General features: G+C 41.3%; 2 protein-coding genes across 7 annotated transcripts in view; one reads left to right on the top strand and one right to left on the bottom strand.

The window, feature by feature from the left end:
* The window catches only part of EMILIN2 (elastin microfibril interfacer 2), a 33760-nt gene extending 25385 nt beyond the window's left edge, over positions 1-8375 (top strand). Inside the window, exons 6-8 of the mRNA XM_052788060.1 lie at positions 10-48; positions 6319-6453; positions 7234-8375. Of these exons, the coding sequence (XP_052644020.1) occupies positions 10-48; positions 6319-6453; positions 7234-7571 (512 nt within the window). The 3' untranslated portion in view covers positions 7572-8375. The remainder of the gene's footprint in view (positions 1-9; positions 49-6318; positions 6454-7233) is intronic.
* A 7357-nt stretch (positions 8376-15732) lies between these two features.
* The window catches only part of LPIN2 (lipin 2), a 47551-nt gene continuing 42847 nt past the window's right edge, over positions 15733-20436 (bottom strand). For 2 of the 6 annotated variants that reach the window (XM_052787165.1, XM_052787164.1), the window contains exon 20: positions 15733-20191. In XM_052787165.1, the coding sequence (XP_052643125.1) occupies positions 20047-20191 (145 nt within the window). In that variant the 3' untranslated portion in view covers positions 15733-20046. The remainder of the gene's footprint in view (positions 20192-20436) is intronic. The other 4 variants (XR_008235203.1, XR_008235201.1, XR_008235202.1 and 1 more) reach the window with 4 other exon arrangements.

Genomic DNA, 20436 nt, shown 5'->3' with positions numbered 1-20436 from the left:
TCTTTGTAGGATATCCAAAGTTATCTCCTCCTACCATGGACTCGCAAGGTAAGGCGACTGTTACCTGGAAATTCTTTACACAGGTACTTCATGTTTATTTCAGTCCCTGGAAAGTCATGGTTGAGAGTACAAATCTGACAGATTTTTGCTATACCTAAGCATTAAAACATAATCTGCATCCTTTGAAAAGATTATTTTTTTGAGGTTTGGAAAAATAATTCATTTGGGGTTATTGTTACTTACTTCAGTGTTTTTTTTAAATACAGAGGGTTTCTAGTTCCAAGCAAATGTCAGTACTGACCTTTTTTTTTCCTTTTAAATGAGAAAATACATATTTCTTTCTGATAATTTTAATATTTCTTTAATAAGATATGAATAAGGCCAAGACTAAGATCTTGAAACACTGTTAGTATCTGAGCTAGTGCATGACTTGGTCTTCCTAGTGGGAGAGTTTCTGGCTTTGTTAGAATCACAAGGGCTCGTGTTCTTAACTTCAGTGAAAGCAGGAGTGCTGCCACTGACAACCACAATTTTAAAAGATTCAAAATTCAGTTTTCTTGGTTTCTTGGTGTTTTGGGTTTTTTTTTAATAATTGTTAATATCACAGTTCATTTATGGATTTGTATGATAAACAGGTATAAATCTTGTGTGGGACATGCTAGTTGGCCTTGATAAATACGTTGATTGGGTGCTGCCTGCCCTACAACCTCATAGTCAAGATATTATCAAACCCTGGGCAATGGTATCCTGGATCAAAGGGAATATTCCCACACCCTCTTCAAAAAGAATGATTTCATCTAAATTTGAGTAAATACGAGAAATAGATGAAAATAAAACATTAGAGCTTTATGGCATCAAAAATCCTACCCTTGGGACTTGGTTTGATGGCCCTAACAAAATCACAGATACACATCCTGAAGACTGGTCTGGGGACTGACAAAAAGAGTTGTAAAGAGTTCACACTGTAATTCTGGTATTTATACTTTCTAATTAAAAATCTGTCATAGCCTTACAGCAATCTTTTTGCATTTGAGGATGGTGGTGGTAAGAACAAGCAGCAATAGATGAGGCTTCTGGAAGAGGATGAGAAGTAAAGAAATGTTTGTTTATCTTGATGCCAGCAGAGCCAATATAGATGTCTAGATTTCTGTGATAAATGGATTTCCTGGGGGTTTTCTTCCACTTTGTACAACCTATTGCCATTTATAGACAGCAGTATTTTGATATATTTATGCTGAAACTGTGTGAAACAGTAGGTCAGAAAGGCAGGGTGTGGCAGGCAGCGTGCCTGTTTGCTGTTTGGTGGAACATGTTACGTAAGAAACGTTATCACCCTAGGATCCAGAGAGGTGGTCTTGACCAAGGAGTTCCTTTTCCTGATCCATGCCCCTGAAGACCTATCTAAATACAAGATATACCTGCTGATCTGTCCTATAACTTCCCCCAAAATGCCTTGCAAACCCCAACAGCAGGTGCAGTCATAGAAAACAGCGGTAAGGATGGTACAAATAGCTATTAGACTTCTGTGGAGTTAGAGCATTTACATCCACTGTCCCTAATCATCAGTGTCTGCTTACAGACAGCAAAGAAAGAGAGCATTCTGGGATGGAATTCAGCAGTTAACAGTGTTGTGGAAATTAACAGCTGGGGAAGGGAAGATTTTTGGCTTATTGGAGGAGGAACTTAATGCTTAAATAAGGCATCAAGGAGTCCTTAATATCTAATTTGTGCAGGACAGTAGTTCATGATGTCTTTGCCAGTCTTCACCTAGTACATTTTGTGGTACTGAAATTCAAATTTGAAAGAAGATCAGACCTTCTTGTACTGTAATACCTAATATAAGACGCTTGTACTATTAAATTGGCCTTCTGAGTACTCCCTTTCATTTCTGTTTCTGAATAGCTTCTGTTACACAAAAGCACTGCTCAGGAAGAAGTTCAGGGCTCCAACTCTGTCCTCTGGGATTAAACTAGCCCACTTTAGTACTCTTCTTGAATGCTGAGGCATGATTTGCATACTTTGAATACCTAAATATTTCTTGAGCTTTTCAGATTCATTAGCTATCTGTTTGCATGCATCTCACAACATTGTAGGTAGAGACCTTCAAGGACTTAAAAGTATTTAATGAGAGAGTATAAGGTACAATATTACGTATTAGCTCTTTCACAGGCAAAGAGTTCATGACAAAGGTGAGTTAAGTGTCAGGACCTAAGTGCATCCACCTAATCTCTTTTAATAGAGAAAGAGTTGAACCAATTGTTATTTAAAGAAACATCAGCGGCAAATGTTATTGAAGCATGGCAGTTTTACAGTTACGAGGTTTTTTGTTTGCTGGAGCAAAGAAAATTGCAGGAGGCAGAAGTAATGAATTGGCCGATGAACTGCTCTGGGAACTGATGAGAAAATGCTTGTAAAGATCCCAGGTCACACAACTAGGCAAGGACAGAGCCAGGCAGAGGATTTGGACGTTCTGATCAGCGTACAGAGGATCACAGTGAAAAAAATTCACTGAAAGCACAAATTGTCTTTTCCACCCTCCGCCTTCATCCAGTCTGCAGTGTTGCTTGTGTCCTTAACCCTGCAGCTTCAATGGAGGGTGGTTGCCCCTCTCTAAAAGAAACACCTTGTACGGTGTAATAAACAGCTGAGCTAGTGAGCCTTACTGCTGTGCAAACGCTGCTGTATATATCCACGCAGATAAAGGGCTGATTTTGGTTTGGGCTTTTTAATTCTTCTTACCTGTCTGATACTCAGCCATCTTTACTTTCTCCATGTGACTCCAGGCAGCAAGTCCGTAGGACACGTTTCAAATATAAAGGCATGATGTTATTGTAATGTAAGATTTATGTTGTTGCAGGTGGTCCTTGATTTGAAGAAAGAGTTTACTGAATGCATAAATTACCCTGCCGTGCTTGTGACGCGTTCTGCTGCATGTTTAGCTCTTTCTTTTGATCATTAGACAGGGAGCAGTATTCTCGTTAGTACACATCAGTGGTCTAGCACAGGGGAGAGCATGTTTGCTGACTTTGAGGTGAAGAACATCTGATCACCCGCAGTTGCACTAGTGGTTGTGTTTTGCTGCTGTTTGCATGAAAGAACAGTGCAACTCACAGAAGCACGCTGAAGGATGGGGTAGGAGATGGGTATTTGTGTAAGGAGCGGTAGGTAAGTGCTAGGGCAAACCTCTTGCTGCGATGTGAAAGGTAGGAGTTATAAGAGCAGAAAGCGCTGTTACTAACAGACTCAGGAGAAAAGTAGCTGTGTCTTCATAACACACTGAGCAAGTTATCATCCGTATTAGAAACACTGTGACTTAGCAGAGCTAATGGGCCCAGCTTCATTGAGCACTGGCTCATAGAAATCAGTGTGGCACTGTGCTGTGCTTCATGGCCATCCCATAATCAGCAGGAATGTTCTTGAAAATGAGAGGTGTTAGTCTCAAACTGAAGAGTTAAAAAAAAAAAAAAGTGAGGAGGTGATAAATTGTTGATATTTTTGTCCCATTTGCTCTAACTGAAATTATGCACTTTGCCCTCATTTAGATTTAGGAGTATTGGCCAAGCAGAGGAAATCTGACATATCCTCTGTACTCCTGCCATATGCAAAGGCATCATAAGTGCACACTGACAAATGAATTACATACTGATGGTCTCTTCTGTGTAGATTCTTGAAGAGTCATTCCAGTTGCTGAGCAATTGTCAGCAGCACCATCACGCTCTTATTTTTTTTTTCTCCTTTCATCTTGATAGAAAATGCCTATGCTGTGCAGTTTTGTTTTTCTTGAATTTTTTTTTTTTCTTCTTCTTCTTTTTCTCTTTCTGGCCCTTGGGCTCTGTGGGAGGCATGAACTGTGCTGGGAAGTCAAAAGAGAGGTGGAGAACCAGAAATACAACTAGCAGATGGGTGGAAGTAGATGTAACCTAACAAAGGCCTCCCATGTATCTTTGGTCTTTTGACTCCCCAGAATGCATTATACTCGCTTAGGTTGCCATGAACATGCATACCTGCTCCTGCTTATGTATAAATATATATCAAGTGAAACCTTCTTGAATACATCTAAAGTCAGAGTTTTTTTCCTCCCCCAGAAGCTGTAAAACTGTGGTTGAATCTTTTGTGAAACTTTTTGTCTGCCTCGCAGTTTCTTCATCAGAGCTGTGCCTGTGGTTCCCAGCTTTTAAATGCTTTAAAACTTTTCTTCCTGATTTTTATAATTCCACAACGCTAACTGCTTAAGTGAAAGCAGTTTCCAAGCCTGGACCTTGCCTAGAGAAGCTGAACTTTGATCTTTGCATGAAGGAAAGTGTTTGCAAGTGGGGGCATGTAGGGGAAGGTGGTTCACCTCTCTGTAAGGTTCTGCAAAAGCACTGCTGAGAGCTGCAGTTCCAGCTGGAAGCAGGGAGGAGGGTGGGAGAGCATAGACATGTTGTGTCTTCGCTGTGCCTCCTTATATTGCCCACTGAACTGATCTACAGGTTATTTAGATGGGTTTAAGATTTCTCCTTTGGACAAACACAGATGGTGTGCTGAACTAGGCTGCAGGTCTGAAGCAATTTCAGCAGCAAACTCTAATAACTATTCTAGCAATTAGTGCAGGAAAATCTTGAAGAGAGCCATGGTGAGCCAGGGCAGGAGTCGCTCCCCTATTCAGATGACACCAACCTGAACAGAACTGGAGCTACTCCAAATGGAGAGGACAGCATTTCTGGGCAGGCAGCAAATAGTTTGTGCTCTCTGTGCAGTATGACTTCAGGGGAGAGAAACCTTTCCGAGTGAGCCAGCAAGAAGTTTGTTGAGGTGCTTTTTCAGTTTATTTGATTCTCAGGGTAAGCTGAGAATACAAAGAGATGCTTTCTTTAAGTAGTGGGGCATTAAGGTGCTGGAGCTTTACAGAAGCTGCTTAATTAAGTAGACTTCCTGCAATTAATTTTGGTCCTTTCAAATAACCTCATCTTAGCTTACAGGAGCACCTGCAGGCACACTGGCAGGTGAGAGTAATGAAAAAGGGCTTCTGTCTGTTTTCTGAGCATGAGACAAAATATTGAATAAGGAGATTTCCAAAGATATATGAGGCAGCTGGTTACTAGCCCCTGAGGGAAATCACGGTAGTTATTTGCCATTTCTGAAGTTGCAGGCATGTCATCCCCTTGCCTTCCCCCCCATGCCAAATTATTCAGAAAAAAAAAAAATGGATAGCAGAGCATTTGTATATCCATATTTTAAGTGAAGTTTTGTCACTTTTTAACTTCAATTTTTAAGTGATATAATCTGAATTGAACATTGGTTGCTGATGGGCATCTCACATTGAGAGGAAGAGAAAACCAAACATCTATTTTAAAGGCAGAAGAAGCAGGGGTGAAACAGCAGGGAGAAGACATGGATCCTAACCTGAACAAGGTAGAACAGAAAGAGCAACTGAGGACAACTTTAAGTGTATTTGTTGTTTACTTAATTGCCCAAACAAAGCAACAAGAGTTGACTACTTCTAGCAGTGTGTCCTGCCTTTGGGGAAATGTTTAGAGGGAAGGGAACCGAAATGGGACTAATAAGGGGTCGATCACTAAACAGTTGCCATTAAGTCAGTCTGTTAAAAGTAAAAATTTGTCTTAATTGTCCAAATTGTATTTTGTCCAACACCAGTCTAACAGCAGTGTTTAGCTAGTAAGTAGATAGCCACTGTAAAATACCTAAGCGTCTGTTGGATCTGCTGAGAAAAGAAGAAAAAATTGTGGAGTGAGAAGTCCCTCAAAAGAGAAGTGCTGGAGAGAGAGAAAAGCCCCAGTGATGGTTCTCTTTGCTTTAATACCAAAGTGTTACTTCTTGTAGATATTTTCACTAGCCTTTGGCAGAAAAGGTAAAAGATCTAAGTTGCCCACAGCTTCTCGGCATGACTAGGAAAGCTGACATGAGCTGTACCCCTTTAGCACTCCTGTTGCCATTGTGATAGTGTCGGGGAGTGGAGATGGCCAAGGGCAGCCTCAATTCTGAAGAAGGCTCATGGCAGAAGCATTGTTAAATTGGGAGGTAGTAGGATTTCCACTGCCAGCATTTACAAGCCATGTACCTTTTCCTTAGAAGGAAAAAAAAAGGGGGGAGGCTGTGGCCAAGGGGGGAATTTTATGGTACTCAGTAAATTTTATGGTGAGACACCTGGGACGTGGTCCAGCAGTATGTGTTCTGCTAATTCTGGCATCCCTCAAGTGACAGGGTTAGTCCAAGTGGAGTATGTGCAGGAACAGAGACACTGGATTATAAACCATCACAGGGAGAATCTGTTTGTCATCCTGATGTGACTCTGACTCATGTTGTTACCCACTTCAGGACCTGCTGCTGCTGCGGCCTCTCTGGTGTCATTTTCTGCTGGGCTCACGCAGAAGCCTTTCTCCAGTGATGTCGGCGTGGTTCACTTTAACAAAGTGCTTGTGAATGATGGGGACTGTTATAACCCCAATACAGGTAACAGCCAAAGGACAGACCCACAGAGATGCCAGATGGGCACTAGCATGGGTTACCAGTGTTTGATGCTATCTCAGGCCTTGCTGGTGCATTGAACAAACAAAATAAGTCCATCTAAACCAGACACACCAGGGTAAAAGCTTCCTGTGGATGTGGACAGGCATGCACTTTGCCACTGCTGTTTTTCCACAACCATCCAGTAATACTGAGGCCCAACTAACCTCTACCTCTCCTCTGCCAGCACGGCTGGTTGTGCTCCTCACCCCACCTCAGGCCACCTGAGCCCTGGTAGCAGAGGCGAGGTTCCTTGCTAATCCACTTCACTGCAGCTCAGCCAGCTGGGTCACCCAGGGGAAAGGAGGTGATATATAACTGCCTCCCCAGCAGCAGTAACTGTGGGCTGCCTCCTTCTCAAGCAGAGTGTCATGTCACTTGAGACTGTTAGGTGTACCTTAACCTACTGGGGACTTGCACAGCATCTGGGTGCCTCTCACTTCTTCACCCAGCTCTGAGTAGTGGCAGCTGCTTAGGCCAGGAGGTTTCTGAATGTGGACAAAACCTGCTTCTGTCCTGAAGGACTGGTGGGCTGTAACACAAAAGCAGCAACCCTTTGCCCTTATGATGGCTGTCAGTTGGTCAGCTGCCCAGGCTGACCTTGTCACAGTTATCTATACGTAGCAGTGGGTAACCCATGTTGCTTTATGTTTGTCATCGTGCTTAGAATGATCAGGTCTCCATTTTGAATAACTCTGAAAAGCTCAGTCTGTCTGTCTTCTGCAGGCATTTTCACATCACCATACGAAGGGCGCTACCTGATCACTGCCGTGCTGGCCCCAGAGAGGGATGAGTACGTAGAAGCAGTGCTGTCCGTCTCCAATGCAAGCGTGGCTCAGCTCCACACAGCTGGGTACAGAAGGGAACTGCTGGAGTATCACAAACCCTACTCAGGGAAACGAACCTGTGGTGGTCCTGGGACATTCCACCTTGTTCTTCACCTCAAAGCAGGAGATGAAGTCAACGTCGTCGTAACAGGAGGCAAACTGGCCTACACAGACTCTGATGAAATGTACTCCACGTTTAGTGGAGTTCTCCTTTATCCTTCCATTTCTCATGTTTAGGTTTACCTTGAACAGGAGAGAAGGGTAAGATATTCAGAGAAATTAAGTGTAATAAAATTCAAAGCTTTAATATATTCAGTTTATATATTTGATTTCAGTGATGGGTTTATAGTCTATACTGAGACGTTTTCCTTGTCCCCTGTTTCCAGAGGTAGCTACAAAAGACATGTTTCTGTAGCTAAATTAACTCCTTTCCAAGTCCTTGTTTACCTGTACAAGAACTGTTAAACAACAACTATGTTCTCAGTAGGTGCTTTTCCACTGTGCTCTTGCTATTCCCTATTAAATTGCCTTTGCTGTCTTCTCCCTAGTTTATCAAAGTTTAAATCTTCACTGAAGTTTACAGTTGTGGTCAGCTATTTTCATGTTTTCAGTAAAGCAGGGTCAAGAAAGTGATGTTGTATTGGACATGGTTGATGACTTCCTAGTCCTTGTGTTGTTTAATAATATTTTGGGTCAAGTGCATTTGCATAAACAATTTGTTCAAAGCAACTGCTAACCATGGTGGTGCAAAGCAAAATGATACTTATCTGCATCAGTTTTCTTTTTTCCCTTCAGGGCCAAACACAGTGCTAAGAGACAAGTGACTCATTCCACTCAAATGGAAGCAGCTGTGTAGGGAGAAACTTACCTTGCCTCAGCTTTCCACTGGGCAGACATGAGCATAAGGTGCAGTTGCTACTACTGAAATATTTAGAATGGTTATTTTCAATTGATACAGTAAAAAAGACGATCAGTTAAGCATGATGCTCTTGAGATTAACGCTTGGTGCTTGAAATGAATAAAACAGGTCATAAAACTCTAGATTGTCTGTGCTTAGCTAGAAAAATGGTAATTTTGAAAATGTTAAAAAATTTTACAAAGTTTGTTTCTGGCATGCCTACGGTATTTGCATTACAAAGGAAGTTTTGTCTTTGTTGCATTGTAGAAAACAAATCAGAGGAAAAAGTGTTGATACAGGAAAATAGTCTTATTAGCCCATACTGTCAAATGCACAGACCAACCATCTGCACTAAGTCTTGCTGTGACAGCCTGCTGCATCAGTGCTTTTGAGCGAGGCTTGTTTTAATATTCAGCATCTGTTATATAAACAGATGAAGCAACTTTCTTAGCTTAAACAGATAAATACATTTGAGGCAACAGTGGTTTATTTCTCGTACTAGTCCCTTCTCAGTGGAGGTAACAAAAATGTTTTGGCTCTTTCGAGTTAGCATTTTGATCTCTTTCATGTCTGAAAAAAAAATCCACCAGTGCTTTACTGAGAGCAGGACTATTCAGCTGTCACCTGTAGATTCTTATATAAACTCTTCTTAATAGTCTATTCATGCTGTATAGAGTTGTATTTATTGTAGTGGTTTGTGTAGTATATTTTCCTTCTTACAAATCCAGAACAGCTGTTTATAGCCTCAGAACAAACAATTTCCTTTAGGTGAAGGGAGAACTCCCCATGCTGCTTACAGCATGGGTAAAAGTTTAGCTGAAGCCCTTCCCATGTGAGGAGGCCACACTTATGCCTTTGTTGCTTAGTTTTGGAATAGATACTCCCTACTAACTCTGTTTCCAGGCGATGAGATAGGGCCTTCCCACAACAAACTATCACATCCTGGAAGTTGAGCTGCTTTTGAGAAAAGCAGGCAGAAAAAGCTCGCTCTCCACAGAGGAACTCAGAGTTGGTCCCTGTGCAGCTAGGATTGCACTGGGGGAGTCGTGAACACAGGAAGGAAATTGTGAGTGGAGTTTTAAAGCACCTCATTTAGGAAGATCTCTTGGCACTTGATTTTCAGAATGACAGTGTTACTGATAAGCAGAAGCTAGGACTGGATATATTTTGTAGCAGGAAGGCTGTTAGTCAGTAGCCAAAGGTGTACAGTGAACTTGCACTTCACAGCTTGATAAAGGGAGCTACCCCTGTCTCATTTCCCTGAACATTTGTCTTGACCTGTGCTGGAACATGAGGCATTAGCATGCAGTTAGCAAGCACCTGCTTGTTCATGAGGGGCTTAGTTTTCTTTTGTCCTAAATCAACAGCCCCTTTCTGTCCTGTGCCTTTCTAGGTCTCAAAATTGAAGGGGCAGACAGGAAAGACTTTTTTCTGTGTTTTCAAAAGCCAATTACATCAACCACTTTTTTTTTTAAACATAATTTCTTGTTATGTATGAAAGCCAGAGAAGCACTTTTCCTTTTAGGATATTTTTCACTCGCCTCAAGAAAGCTGTGTTCTCTAAGAAGTTGGCTCCAGACTATGTGTGACTCAAGTACTGTTAGATTATTGTTGCCTGTTCTAAAAATGACTCATGGAAACAAACAAAATAAGATGAGTGCATAGGGAGACCTAGCTGGCAAACACAACCTTTTTTTTTTTTTTTTTCCGCTCCAAGTGAGACATTTTTAAGAATCAGTGGTGCAAGTTTAGGGCTAGAGTTGCAAAAGTTATATCATCCAATTCTTTCCTAACCGCTCCGGTATATTTCTAGATCCAACCCACAAATCTTCACAAGCCCAGTTCTGCTAATGGGACAGGACTGTCTTCTACCAGAAAGTTTCTCCTTGTACCCAGGATCTGCTGCCACCGATGCTGAGATTGTTCAAGCCCTCATAATGCAGCATAACTGGTATTTGTACACAGATACAAAGCATTCCCTAAACTGTGTCAAAGCAGGGCCCAATCTCAGCGGTGTATTTTGAGGACACCTTTTAGAGCTTTTTCCCATCCACTGTCTCTAGCAGCATGGTGGCTAAAGCTATAACCTTTAGACTATAAAGGTCTTAGGTTCCTGCCTTTGTTGAGGGAGACTTGAACCTTAATTACCATTTCCTTGGTAATTGCTGTAATCAGGGTAGGTGGCTCAGTTTCTCCTGATGAGGTTGTTTTCCTGGAGCTTACAAGGTGGAATATTCCCCAAGCTGGGAAGACCACAATGCTGTAGCCCCTGAATAGCAAAGGGAAGGGGGAACCCGAGTTCCAGTCTCTGCCCCAGTGAGTGCTTGGATAAAACATTCAGTAAAGCAGCAGCTAGAAGAGACCCAAGCATAGATGCATTCATGGGCCTAGTGAGGGTTTGCTCGATATAGCACAGCCCAGCTTCAAAGAAAGGAGCAAGAGCCCCGCTCCAGAATACCCTGAACCCACTGATGGAGCATTTACATCTTCGCTGAGAATCAGCAACGGAACAAGGAACTACCTACACTGAAAGGAACATTTCACACTGTGAGTTCATGATTTGACTACCACATCCAAGAGCATCCACAAGCTCAAATAAGCAAGCTGTAAAAAACCCCACAATCCTGTAGGTGGGAGCTCTAAGGCAGGTATGCTGCCTGTTTCATAAATCACAGCGTTACCTTTTAAATCTGCTTTGTAGGTAGCTTTGTAATGCAGTGTATGAGGATTGCAAGATTCTTAAGCAAATCAGTTCAGGTGCTCCCATTTGACATCAAAACAGGAAGAAAACCACGCCATACCAGCTGAAGCTGTACAGATGTGTGTCTGACAGTTCCTTAGCCAGGCATGAGGCAAGGTGGTTTCTCAGGGACTGTCCAAATATCAAAACCAGCAGAGTTCCTGGGGCAGCATCACTTGCAAGACAGGTAAATTCCCATAGCCAGGTCATTAGCAGCAGAACATCTGAAGACAAGCCAGAATGCCGACAGACAGAGAGACTCTGCTCTGGCCAAACATGCCAAGTATATCCTAGAGCAGCTATGAGGAAAGACAACAAAGCAACATATAAATCAGTCATATTCCCAGGAAAGCTTGGAGCAAAGCAGGAACGCCAGTTTTCACAACAAATCATGTAAAAAAACTACCTCATTATTTTAATTTGCTATTAAGAGTTCAGAGACAGTGGAGATGTTTCTATACTGACCACTCAGTATAGAGCAATGAGGATTTTCTGTGTTATTCCACCATGTATCTTTTCAATGTATGACAGGTTACTTGCAGCAACTTTGTGCAGTTTTGCTGAGAGCCAACAAGCCAGTCAAGAAAAACTACAAATAGTCAAGGAAATAGAGCAAGCTGTAAGTGAAAAACATAGGAAGGCAACTTGAAACAAAATGCCCCTCACCACCCAATGCAGCTTTAAAATGCACCGGGAATGCAAGGTAAAGGGCTCCCCAACTGCAACCAGGAGATTCAAATCAGGATTGAATTGTTTCCTGAGGATACATCATGCATTTGGAAGTGAGTTTTATCTGCTGAGTAAGTCCTTATGTTACAGCCCAGTAGTGGATACTCATCTATTTCACCAAAACTAAAAATGCATTTACACAGTCTCAGCTTGGAGACAGGAGGAACATGCACACTCCACTGATATTTGATCAGCAGATAGGCTTTGGCTGCTAGTTGCTCCCAGGTAATGGCATAGACTTCAAATTCTCCAGTTACCAGGAATACCTGGGGGCTGTGTCCTGTCATCACAGGACAGACTTGCACTCGAGCCAGCACCAACCCTCCTGCAACATAACCCTGCAGAATTGAGACAAGATGCAGAACAGCTCTGCCCGTTCTTTGTATATGGGAGACTTTAAGGAACATCTTGCAACATATTATTACATTAGCAGGTTTTACCATTTATCCATTTTGCTATCTTGATGGTGAAAAAAGGAACATTACTGTAATTTTTCAGCAAAGAACAGTGCATTTGAGAGTATGCTTTATGTGTGCACATGTATACATACATTCTTTGAGAGAGAGAAATACACAGGAACATGAAGAAAATTGTGATGGAAAACAACTGCAAATATGTCCAAATAAAGCCTACCTGTTGTGTGATGTCTGGATGCTCTTTGCTTTCCAGTGAACACAGCAGCACTGTAAGCCAAAATTTTTGCTCTTTCGTCCACCACCTTGAAAACTGCAGTGGCTGGCTTCTTAGTCAAGTTTGCATGTATATTTTAAGTGTTTATTCAGTGTCAAGCACTTTTACATTGGCTTTGTGGTACACAGAAATTCTGCCAACATAGTTCTTAACCCATCTTAGTTGCTCATTCAGTGCTCTGATTCCTGGTGAATAGAATAGATTTCAGGTGGAAGGGATGTACAATGATTTTCTAGTCCAACTGGCTGACCAAGTTAAAGCATGTTATTAAGGGCATTGTCCAAATGCCTCTTAAACACTGACAGGCTTGGGGCATTGACCACCTCTCTAGGAAGCCTGTTCTAGTGTTTGACCACCCTCTTGGTAAAGAAATGCTTCCTAATGTCCAGTCTGAACCTCCCCTGGCGCAGCTTTGAACCATTCCCACGCATCCTGTCACTGGATCCCAGGAAGAAGAGCTCAGCACCTCCCTCTTCACTTTCTCTCCTCAAGAAGCTGCAGAGTGCAATGAGGTCACCCTTCAGCCTCCTCTTCTCCAAACTAGACAAGCCCAGTCCTCAGCTGCTCCTCACAGGACATACCTTCCAACCCTTGCACCAGCTTCGTTGCCCTCCTCTGGACACATTCAAGGACCTTCACATCCTTTTTAAATTGTGGGGCCCAGAACTGCACACGATGTTCAAGGTGAGGCCACACCGATGCTGAATACAGCAGGATAATCACCTCTTTTGACCGGCTGGTTATGCTGTGTTTGATGCACCCCAGGACAGGGTTTTCCCTCTTGGCTGTCAGGGCACACTGCTGACACATATTGAGCCTGCTACTGACCAGCCCCCCAAGATCCCTTTCTGTGGGGCTGCTCTCCAGCCATGCCTCTCCCAATCTGTACTTCTGTCCAGTGTTACTCTGTCCCAGGTGCAGAATCCAGAATTTATTCTTGTTAAATTTCATCCTGTTAATCATTCCCCAGTGTTCAATCTATCCAGATCTCCCTCCAAGGCCTCTTGTCAACAGCATCTCCCAGTTTGGTATCATCAGCAAAGTTACTAATAGTGCATTCAACTCCTGCATCCAGGTCGTCGATAAATAGATTGGACAGAACTGGCCCTAGAATTGAGCCCTGAGGAACACTACTGATGACCAGTCACCAGCCAGTTGTAGTCAATTCACCACAACCCTTTAAGCCCTGCCCTTCAGCCAGTTCTAGGCTGAACAGCTCAGGCTATGATGTTGCTTATTCTCACCAGAACATGTACACATGAAATATCATCAGAAGTGGGGAACATAAGATCAGAGAACAGTGAGGTAGGAAGGAGAAGGCAAGGAAAAGACTGGAACAAAAGAAATGACTAGGCAGAAAACATGAGGTGTACCAGCTCTCAGTGCTGGGGCAAGTGAGACTAGCAACCACCCAGTCCTTAAAGCAGAATTCAGGTGAATTCAGACTAAAGATGAATATTTAGTCAAAACTGTATCTATCTGTCCGGCATACTGCCTTACAAGCAAAGGCTGTTGTAGCACTCCTGAGGAAGTGGCTTAGCATTGCTTGTAATCATCTCAACGTTAATTGTGCCCCGTTCAAAGCACTATACACAAAAACCATTAATGCAAGTCCTCGGTCTCATGCAGCTCAACATCTGTTCTCCCCCTGAGCCATGCTGCTGCAACGGCTGTTTGGCTGGGAGGGCCTCCCGCTGCACGCCAGCCTGGGGCCTCAGTCCAGGCCAGCAACCACTTCAGCCATGAGGAAAAATACCGCACAGGGTTATAGTGCCAGAGTCTTTCCGCTATTCTTTGCTATGGCCCCCTGCACAGTTAGAGAAGTCTTGGGCATCTCCAGTATGGGGTAGAAATATCAATGTGGGTTTGATTTATTTGTCTAAGGTGAGGGGAGGACAAGCAGCTGGTATTGTCATGCTTAGAAAACACATTGCACAGAAGTGGCTGCCCCTGCCAGACAAGCCCTTGCTGTGCCCAACAGTGAAATCTCTGGAAGCTCTGAACCGTCCTCTCTCATGCAGCATGCAGGACATCTGCCCAGAAAACACCTCTGAGCAGCCAGCTGCATCACAGTTCTGTTCACCACCAGTCCAAGAGCTCAGCCAGCAACTGCAAGTAGGAGCGCACACGTACTTCCCAACCAAAATGGTGCAGGGCTGCACACACAGCCTGCCAGGGCCCTCGGTGTACAAACAGCATGACGTAACTCTAGAAACAGTGCCCTGTGTGCACGCAGGAAAGTGCCCGTCCTTGGAAACCATGATTCTGTGATTCTATTCTTTGCACATTTAAGACCGTTGCTCCAAGACAGTAAAAATCAATCCACCAGGAACAAGATTACGCCATTAGGAGTCCATTAGGGCAAGAGGGACACAGGAGAGACAACACCAGCTCAAAAATGTTTTTTCAACAAATCTGAACATTTGGCATACATAGGACATGCCACCTTTCTACTGCTTGCACTGGTGTAGTCGCTCACCGCACACGACAAGCAAGTACTGAGAAGCAGGTGTGAAAGATGGGCAGTGAAGAGCAAAGTGCCTGAGGTGTGAAGAGAAGGGTGCAGCGTGTGAGCAGTATCACAGGGGAAACCCAACAGAAATTGAGAGTCTGCTACTGCGGCAGGAGACGATAAAAACTCTAGCAGTAAGCTATGTCTGTGCGCAAGCAGAGCGAATGGGTGCTGGGGGCAGCAACACAAACGACATCATACACTGCAGAAGGATCAAAAGGCGTGACATCATTTACATGTGACCGAAACAGTTGGATTTTCTAAGGTAGGCAGCTAGTTAGTTGCATTTACCAACAGCAGCAAGAGACAAGGAAGAGTAAGTTTCTAGTGAAAGCATGAGGCCCCTTTTTCAAGATGGTCTCACAATAATTGCCTCTAGCAATTTAACAACTGTTGTGGAAGACAATACTCTTTGCTTTGAAAGGAAAAAGTTAACTTGGACGGAATTCGGATAAAACTCCAAATTAGGGCAGATTTACAAGAGCTCAAACTATGCAGTTGCAAGATTTTCTTCAAGGCAGCTTGTGTATTCCCAAGTCATGCATCTGTTACCTGCTATTCTATATTATTAATGCTTGTTTGCTTTTTGTTATAGTTATAACCCAATACTGGTACTGGCACATAATGTAAGTTTGATGTCAGCAATTATTTATCAGTTGTATAAATACTCTGAAAAAAATAAACCAAGTGTGAGAGAAAGCAGATGTATCATAGTCCTTAGAAGAGCAACTTGAATTCCATGTAAAATATGAATACAATTTAAATAAACCCACATTTACTAAATCAGCAATACAAGAATGGAATTTCCAAGTACAAACTGAAGAAAACATTTAGTTTAAGTTTGTTTATTGTGATAACATTGTTCTGAACATCAATAAACATTGCACTGAAGTGTGGGTTACTGTACCCGAGATAGTCCAGTCTTAACAAAAACCACGGTATTGGTATGATCACAGATTTGACAATTTTAAACATGCTACCTTATCAGTGATTGGGTTGCTTAACAATCAAGTATTCCACATCTTCAACATAAAAAATGAAACAAATGATTGAAGAGAGTTTTCCCACCATCAAAATAAACCAATGTTTTAACATTCATCTGGAAGTAATTAACACTGTAAAAAAATCCCAAGCAATTTCATTCTATTCAGAATTCAACTTTGGAAAGTAAAACTTCTTCAGGCAAAAGTGACACTTTAAAGGCATCTCAAATTCACTATTTTTGATGTTTCATTATGAATTTGCATTACAGTAATTTAAACAACTCTCATTCATATGACAGCATTTTCTAGAAGACTTGTATGAAATATTAACATGAAATCTCATCTCTTTTGTCTTTACCATAAGCGGATTCAGAGTTTGCTTCAGAAGTTCCATAATGGAGTTGACAAAAGTGTTAAAACTTGTCCACTTGAAAAAGAAAGTTTTAGGAGTATACTGATGACAGGAAGCTAAGGGTACATGAGCCAAGATTGCACATGCAATTGTATACTGTTAGGGATGAGAGCCCAACCTTTTGAAGTACAAACATGCTTGGTACAGTAAAAAAAAAAATCAACCAGAAATGTGTACCACTGAAGTTACTGATATTTAAGTCATTATAGAAATGGGTAATGTCCAAGTCACTAACAAGTTTTGAATTGCAGTGTTCCTTATTTATTCCCAGATAAGTATCATTGACTCAGCCTTTGAGATGGTTCCAATGCTAAGAGTATCTGCATCTTCAACAACACAGTCTTAACAGGGGTGTGCATGCGCCTACAGACATACACATTTAGAAGTTCCTCTTTCACAGAAAGAATGATTTATCTTGCGCTAATTTTAAATAAGTATAGCACAACTTGTTCTCAAACATTAGTTTCAGGCCACTTCTCTCGACTAAGGTAACAAAGGATAGGCTAATGCATAATTCTTATTTACCCCACTTCATATTAATATTGCAGCACAAGCCTACAGGTTGATACTAATGAGATGTCTTTTCTAGAGTCAGTAAAGTGCCCAGCAGTCCAAATTACATAGGTATGCAATGGCAGGTACAGTGCCCCCATATTCTGTCCCTAACCAGGGTTAACAAACAAACAATCTGAAAAGCTTCAAATACAAGCCAGATTTAGAAAAACAAAACAAACTCCTGCCCTCCGCATATCAGAAATATTCAATAACACTTTTACATTTTATCAAAAAACAAATACCAAAACTGTATCTGTTACAGAGCAAAAAAAAGAAAAATTTTTAACTAAGCATCTTTTTGGACATCCCTATAATGCAAAGCAACAGGTTAGCAGAGTGAGGAGCTCTCTACAACCACACAACCCCCATATTCATACCAGCTTAAATTATATGTGTTTGGAGATACACCTGATACGATTTTTCCACACTGCTCATTTACTCAAGTCCCCACCTTAAAATCCACAGCTTATCTTCATGACAATCTGAAAAGATGAATGGAACTGAAGTGAAGAGAAAAAATTAACCAAGTAAAAAAAAAAAAAAATCAACCAAGAATGATACAGACAAACCTTGGTAACAATCTGTCCCATTTGGAAACCCATCCCAGTTTCATGAAGTGGTTTTATTTTTAGAAAACCTGTGTAATACCAGGGCCACCAAGAGTAAGTTAAGTGTTGTAAAGAAAGCTTTGATACCCACAAAGGACTGTTTTAGGAGAGGCAACTTCACTTGCTTTATGTAAAATAAAATCTTTAGATAGAATATTTCATCTTGTAATTAAAATACTTTATTATGTTGGATTCTTATTTATTTATTTTAAAGTATTTAAGTGTCTTAAAAGGTCAGATCCCATTCATATTCAAAGCACTTGGTGATCATGAAAATTTCAGTTTCTAATGAAATCTATGGAATAAAAGGTAAGAAAAGGAAAAAAGCCTGCCAGTTAAAAAAAAAAAAAAAGAAAACAGTAAAAGCAAAGTATCCTTTGAGTTGAATCCTGTGAAATCCATTTAAACTCTGAGTAGATTGGTGACAGGACCAAGAATTTGCTGAAATAGTCACAGAAAGTATTGTTCTCACTGCACAACAACAAGGATGCCTTTCAATTCACTTATATACATGGCACACCGTGACAGACAGGTATGTTTTCTTTCCCACTCATACTCGTGCTTTGAAAGAGAGGTTCCATGTTGATTTTGCTTCCCCCCATTCTTTATCTTATGTTTTATAAACACAGGAATACACTAGTGTTTTATAAGGAAAAACAAAAAAAAGAAACTAATTTCATTTACATAGTTATCTAGAAATGATCCCCCCAAGCAGTTCACCAACTGTTTAGCATTAGCTGGTATTATATCAGAACTGTGGGTTAAGACTACTCAGCCTGATAAAGGAAAGAAAATATTCCAGGGGGTGGGTAAAGTCCTCTAAATATACGCTTTTGCAGGTAGTGAAACAAAGAGAGCTCTTTTCCTACATTCAGCCCCAGTAAGCTGAAGCAGAAGGGCCTGCCCAAGCTGTTTCTGAGAAGAGCAGCCCCGGTGCAGGCACCACAACAGGTAGCCATACAAATGCCTTCTAAAGATCACTCACACCTGCCTGCACACTTCCCTGCTCCCACTGGGAGCTGTGTACCGGGGAGAGCTCAGCCCAGAGCCTGGTGGAAATTCTGGGCATTGCCCCTGGAAGGATCTTCAATGCATGGCCCCAGGAACTTGCTTAAGGAGTGACAGAAAAGACTGTGTGCCCAGAAAGCCCAGGACTGATGTTTAAATGACTGATGTTTAAATGACAGTAGTCCTTAACCCTCTGGCCTGGTGGAATGATACATTCTCACCATAGATTTGTCCAGAGGTTAAATGCACTAACTCAAAAAGCAAAACTACCTTTGCCTTCAAGTATTTTTGGAGAGAGAAATACTAGCTGCTTTTACAGCTGATAAACACTAGATTTGGAATGCAATTTGTTCACAGGCTCTGATCTGAACCTGAGGAATGACCAGCATGATGTTTATGACTAACCCAAAACTTAAAGAAAAAACAAAAAAAAAAAAAAAAAAGAGTTTTATTCTGCTCTGCAGCATTTAACCATTCTCATACCTGGAATCTCACTATTGAGCTGCATTTCCTTCCAGCTACTGAAAACCTGCAATACAGAATTCTGGAAAGACCTGCAGTAGACAATTAAAAAATTAAATACATAATTTTTTTTAGTATTACAATTCCCTGAATATAATCTGTACATACGTTTTACTGGCCTACACAGTGTACACACACATATGCATCATCTCTGTGTTGAAAAAGGAAATAAAAATGCCAGCTCCCCAACTCTTACAGAAACAGTCAAGATGTTTCCTGATGGAAATTTAACATGACATAGTGCAGCCTGAAAACAGCAAAAGCCATACGAGTACCTGAAGACAACTTTCATTTTAACAAGCTCATGAAATAGTTTAAATACTGCATGTAAAAAAGTAATAAGCAGAGTTAATTTGAGCGTGAATCGTACAAGCACAGTCTTGTACACGTGACAAAAGGCATATTTACATTTAAAGAGGAATTTTACGTCTTCAGAGTCTGTCAGGCTTGTAATGTCTACACATATTCTGTATTTTAGCTGAGAAAGAGCACACTGGTTTTAGGTTCTGGCTCCTTTCAAAAATGGCCTAATTGCCCATCTGAACATTAGACCACGTTTTTTATTAATAGGTCTGACATTCTATTTGGCAGTTTCCATATACTTTTTGGCTTCATTTTAGAAAATATACTATTAAGAGTAATAAAAAAACCAAGCAAACAAACAAACAAAAAATCTGTGTTTACAATAAGGTCTGTATTGATGAAAATGCAAAGTCATAGTTTACCTCAGCATTTATTTGCTCTGAAGCACTTGGGTACCATGACCATCAATAACAGGCCAATCTCAAGTGCCTTAGAACAGGTACATAAAGACAAGCAATAAAGAAACAACCAACCAACACCACACCACCACCACCACCACCCCCAAAAAAAAAAAAAATTTTTTTTGACAGTAGCTTTGCATTTTCTTTGTTTTAAACCAACGGAATTAAAGTGATTTCTTTAGTAAGACTTATGGTACCAGCATATAAATTAGCATCTTTGTTAAGAAAGTTATTCACATTTAAACTGGAGTAGCTGAATATGAAATTCCACCTCTAGGTGAGAAGTATTTTTCAGGCCAGGTCATCCATGTTAAGGTCAGGAAGAGGCTCTCTCCAATAGCAAAAGGAGCTGAATTCTGGGCACGGAAATGCAGAACTCTGTTCTTTATTAAGCAATGGGAACACATGTTCCACAAGCTCACTTAGTCTGTAATATCTATATTAAAAAAGAAGAAAGACCATTATTTAACAGTCTAGTCACTGTTCAACTGTAGCCAAAAAGGAGCTTTAGAAGTCTAGACCAGAAAGCTATAGTCAAATAAGGCATCACTACTGCAGAAGCAATTTTCAATTTTATTTCACCAGTTTACTTTTCTTTTTGAAAAGTTTCAGTTAAGTATCCAAAGCCGTAAGTCTCTGGCAAATAAGATTTTTATGTGATGTATGTAATAGGAGATCGAA

This window comes from Harpia harpyja, chromosome 5 (genome assembly GCF_026419915.1).
Source record: "Harpia harpyja isolate bHarHar1 chromosome 5, bHarHar1 primary haplotype, whole genome shotgun sequence".
Classification (NCBI taxonomy): Eukaryota; Metazoa; Chordata; class Aves; order Accipitriformes; family Accipitridae; genus Harpia; species Harpia harpyja.
This window is presented reverse-complemented; position numbering and strand designations above follow the sequence as displayed.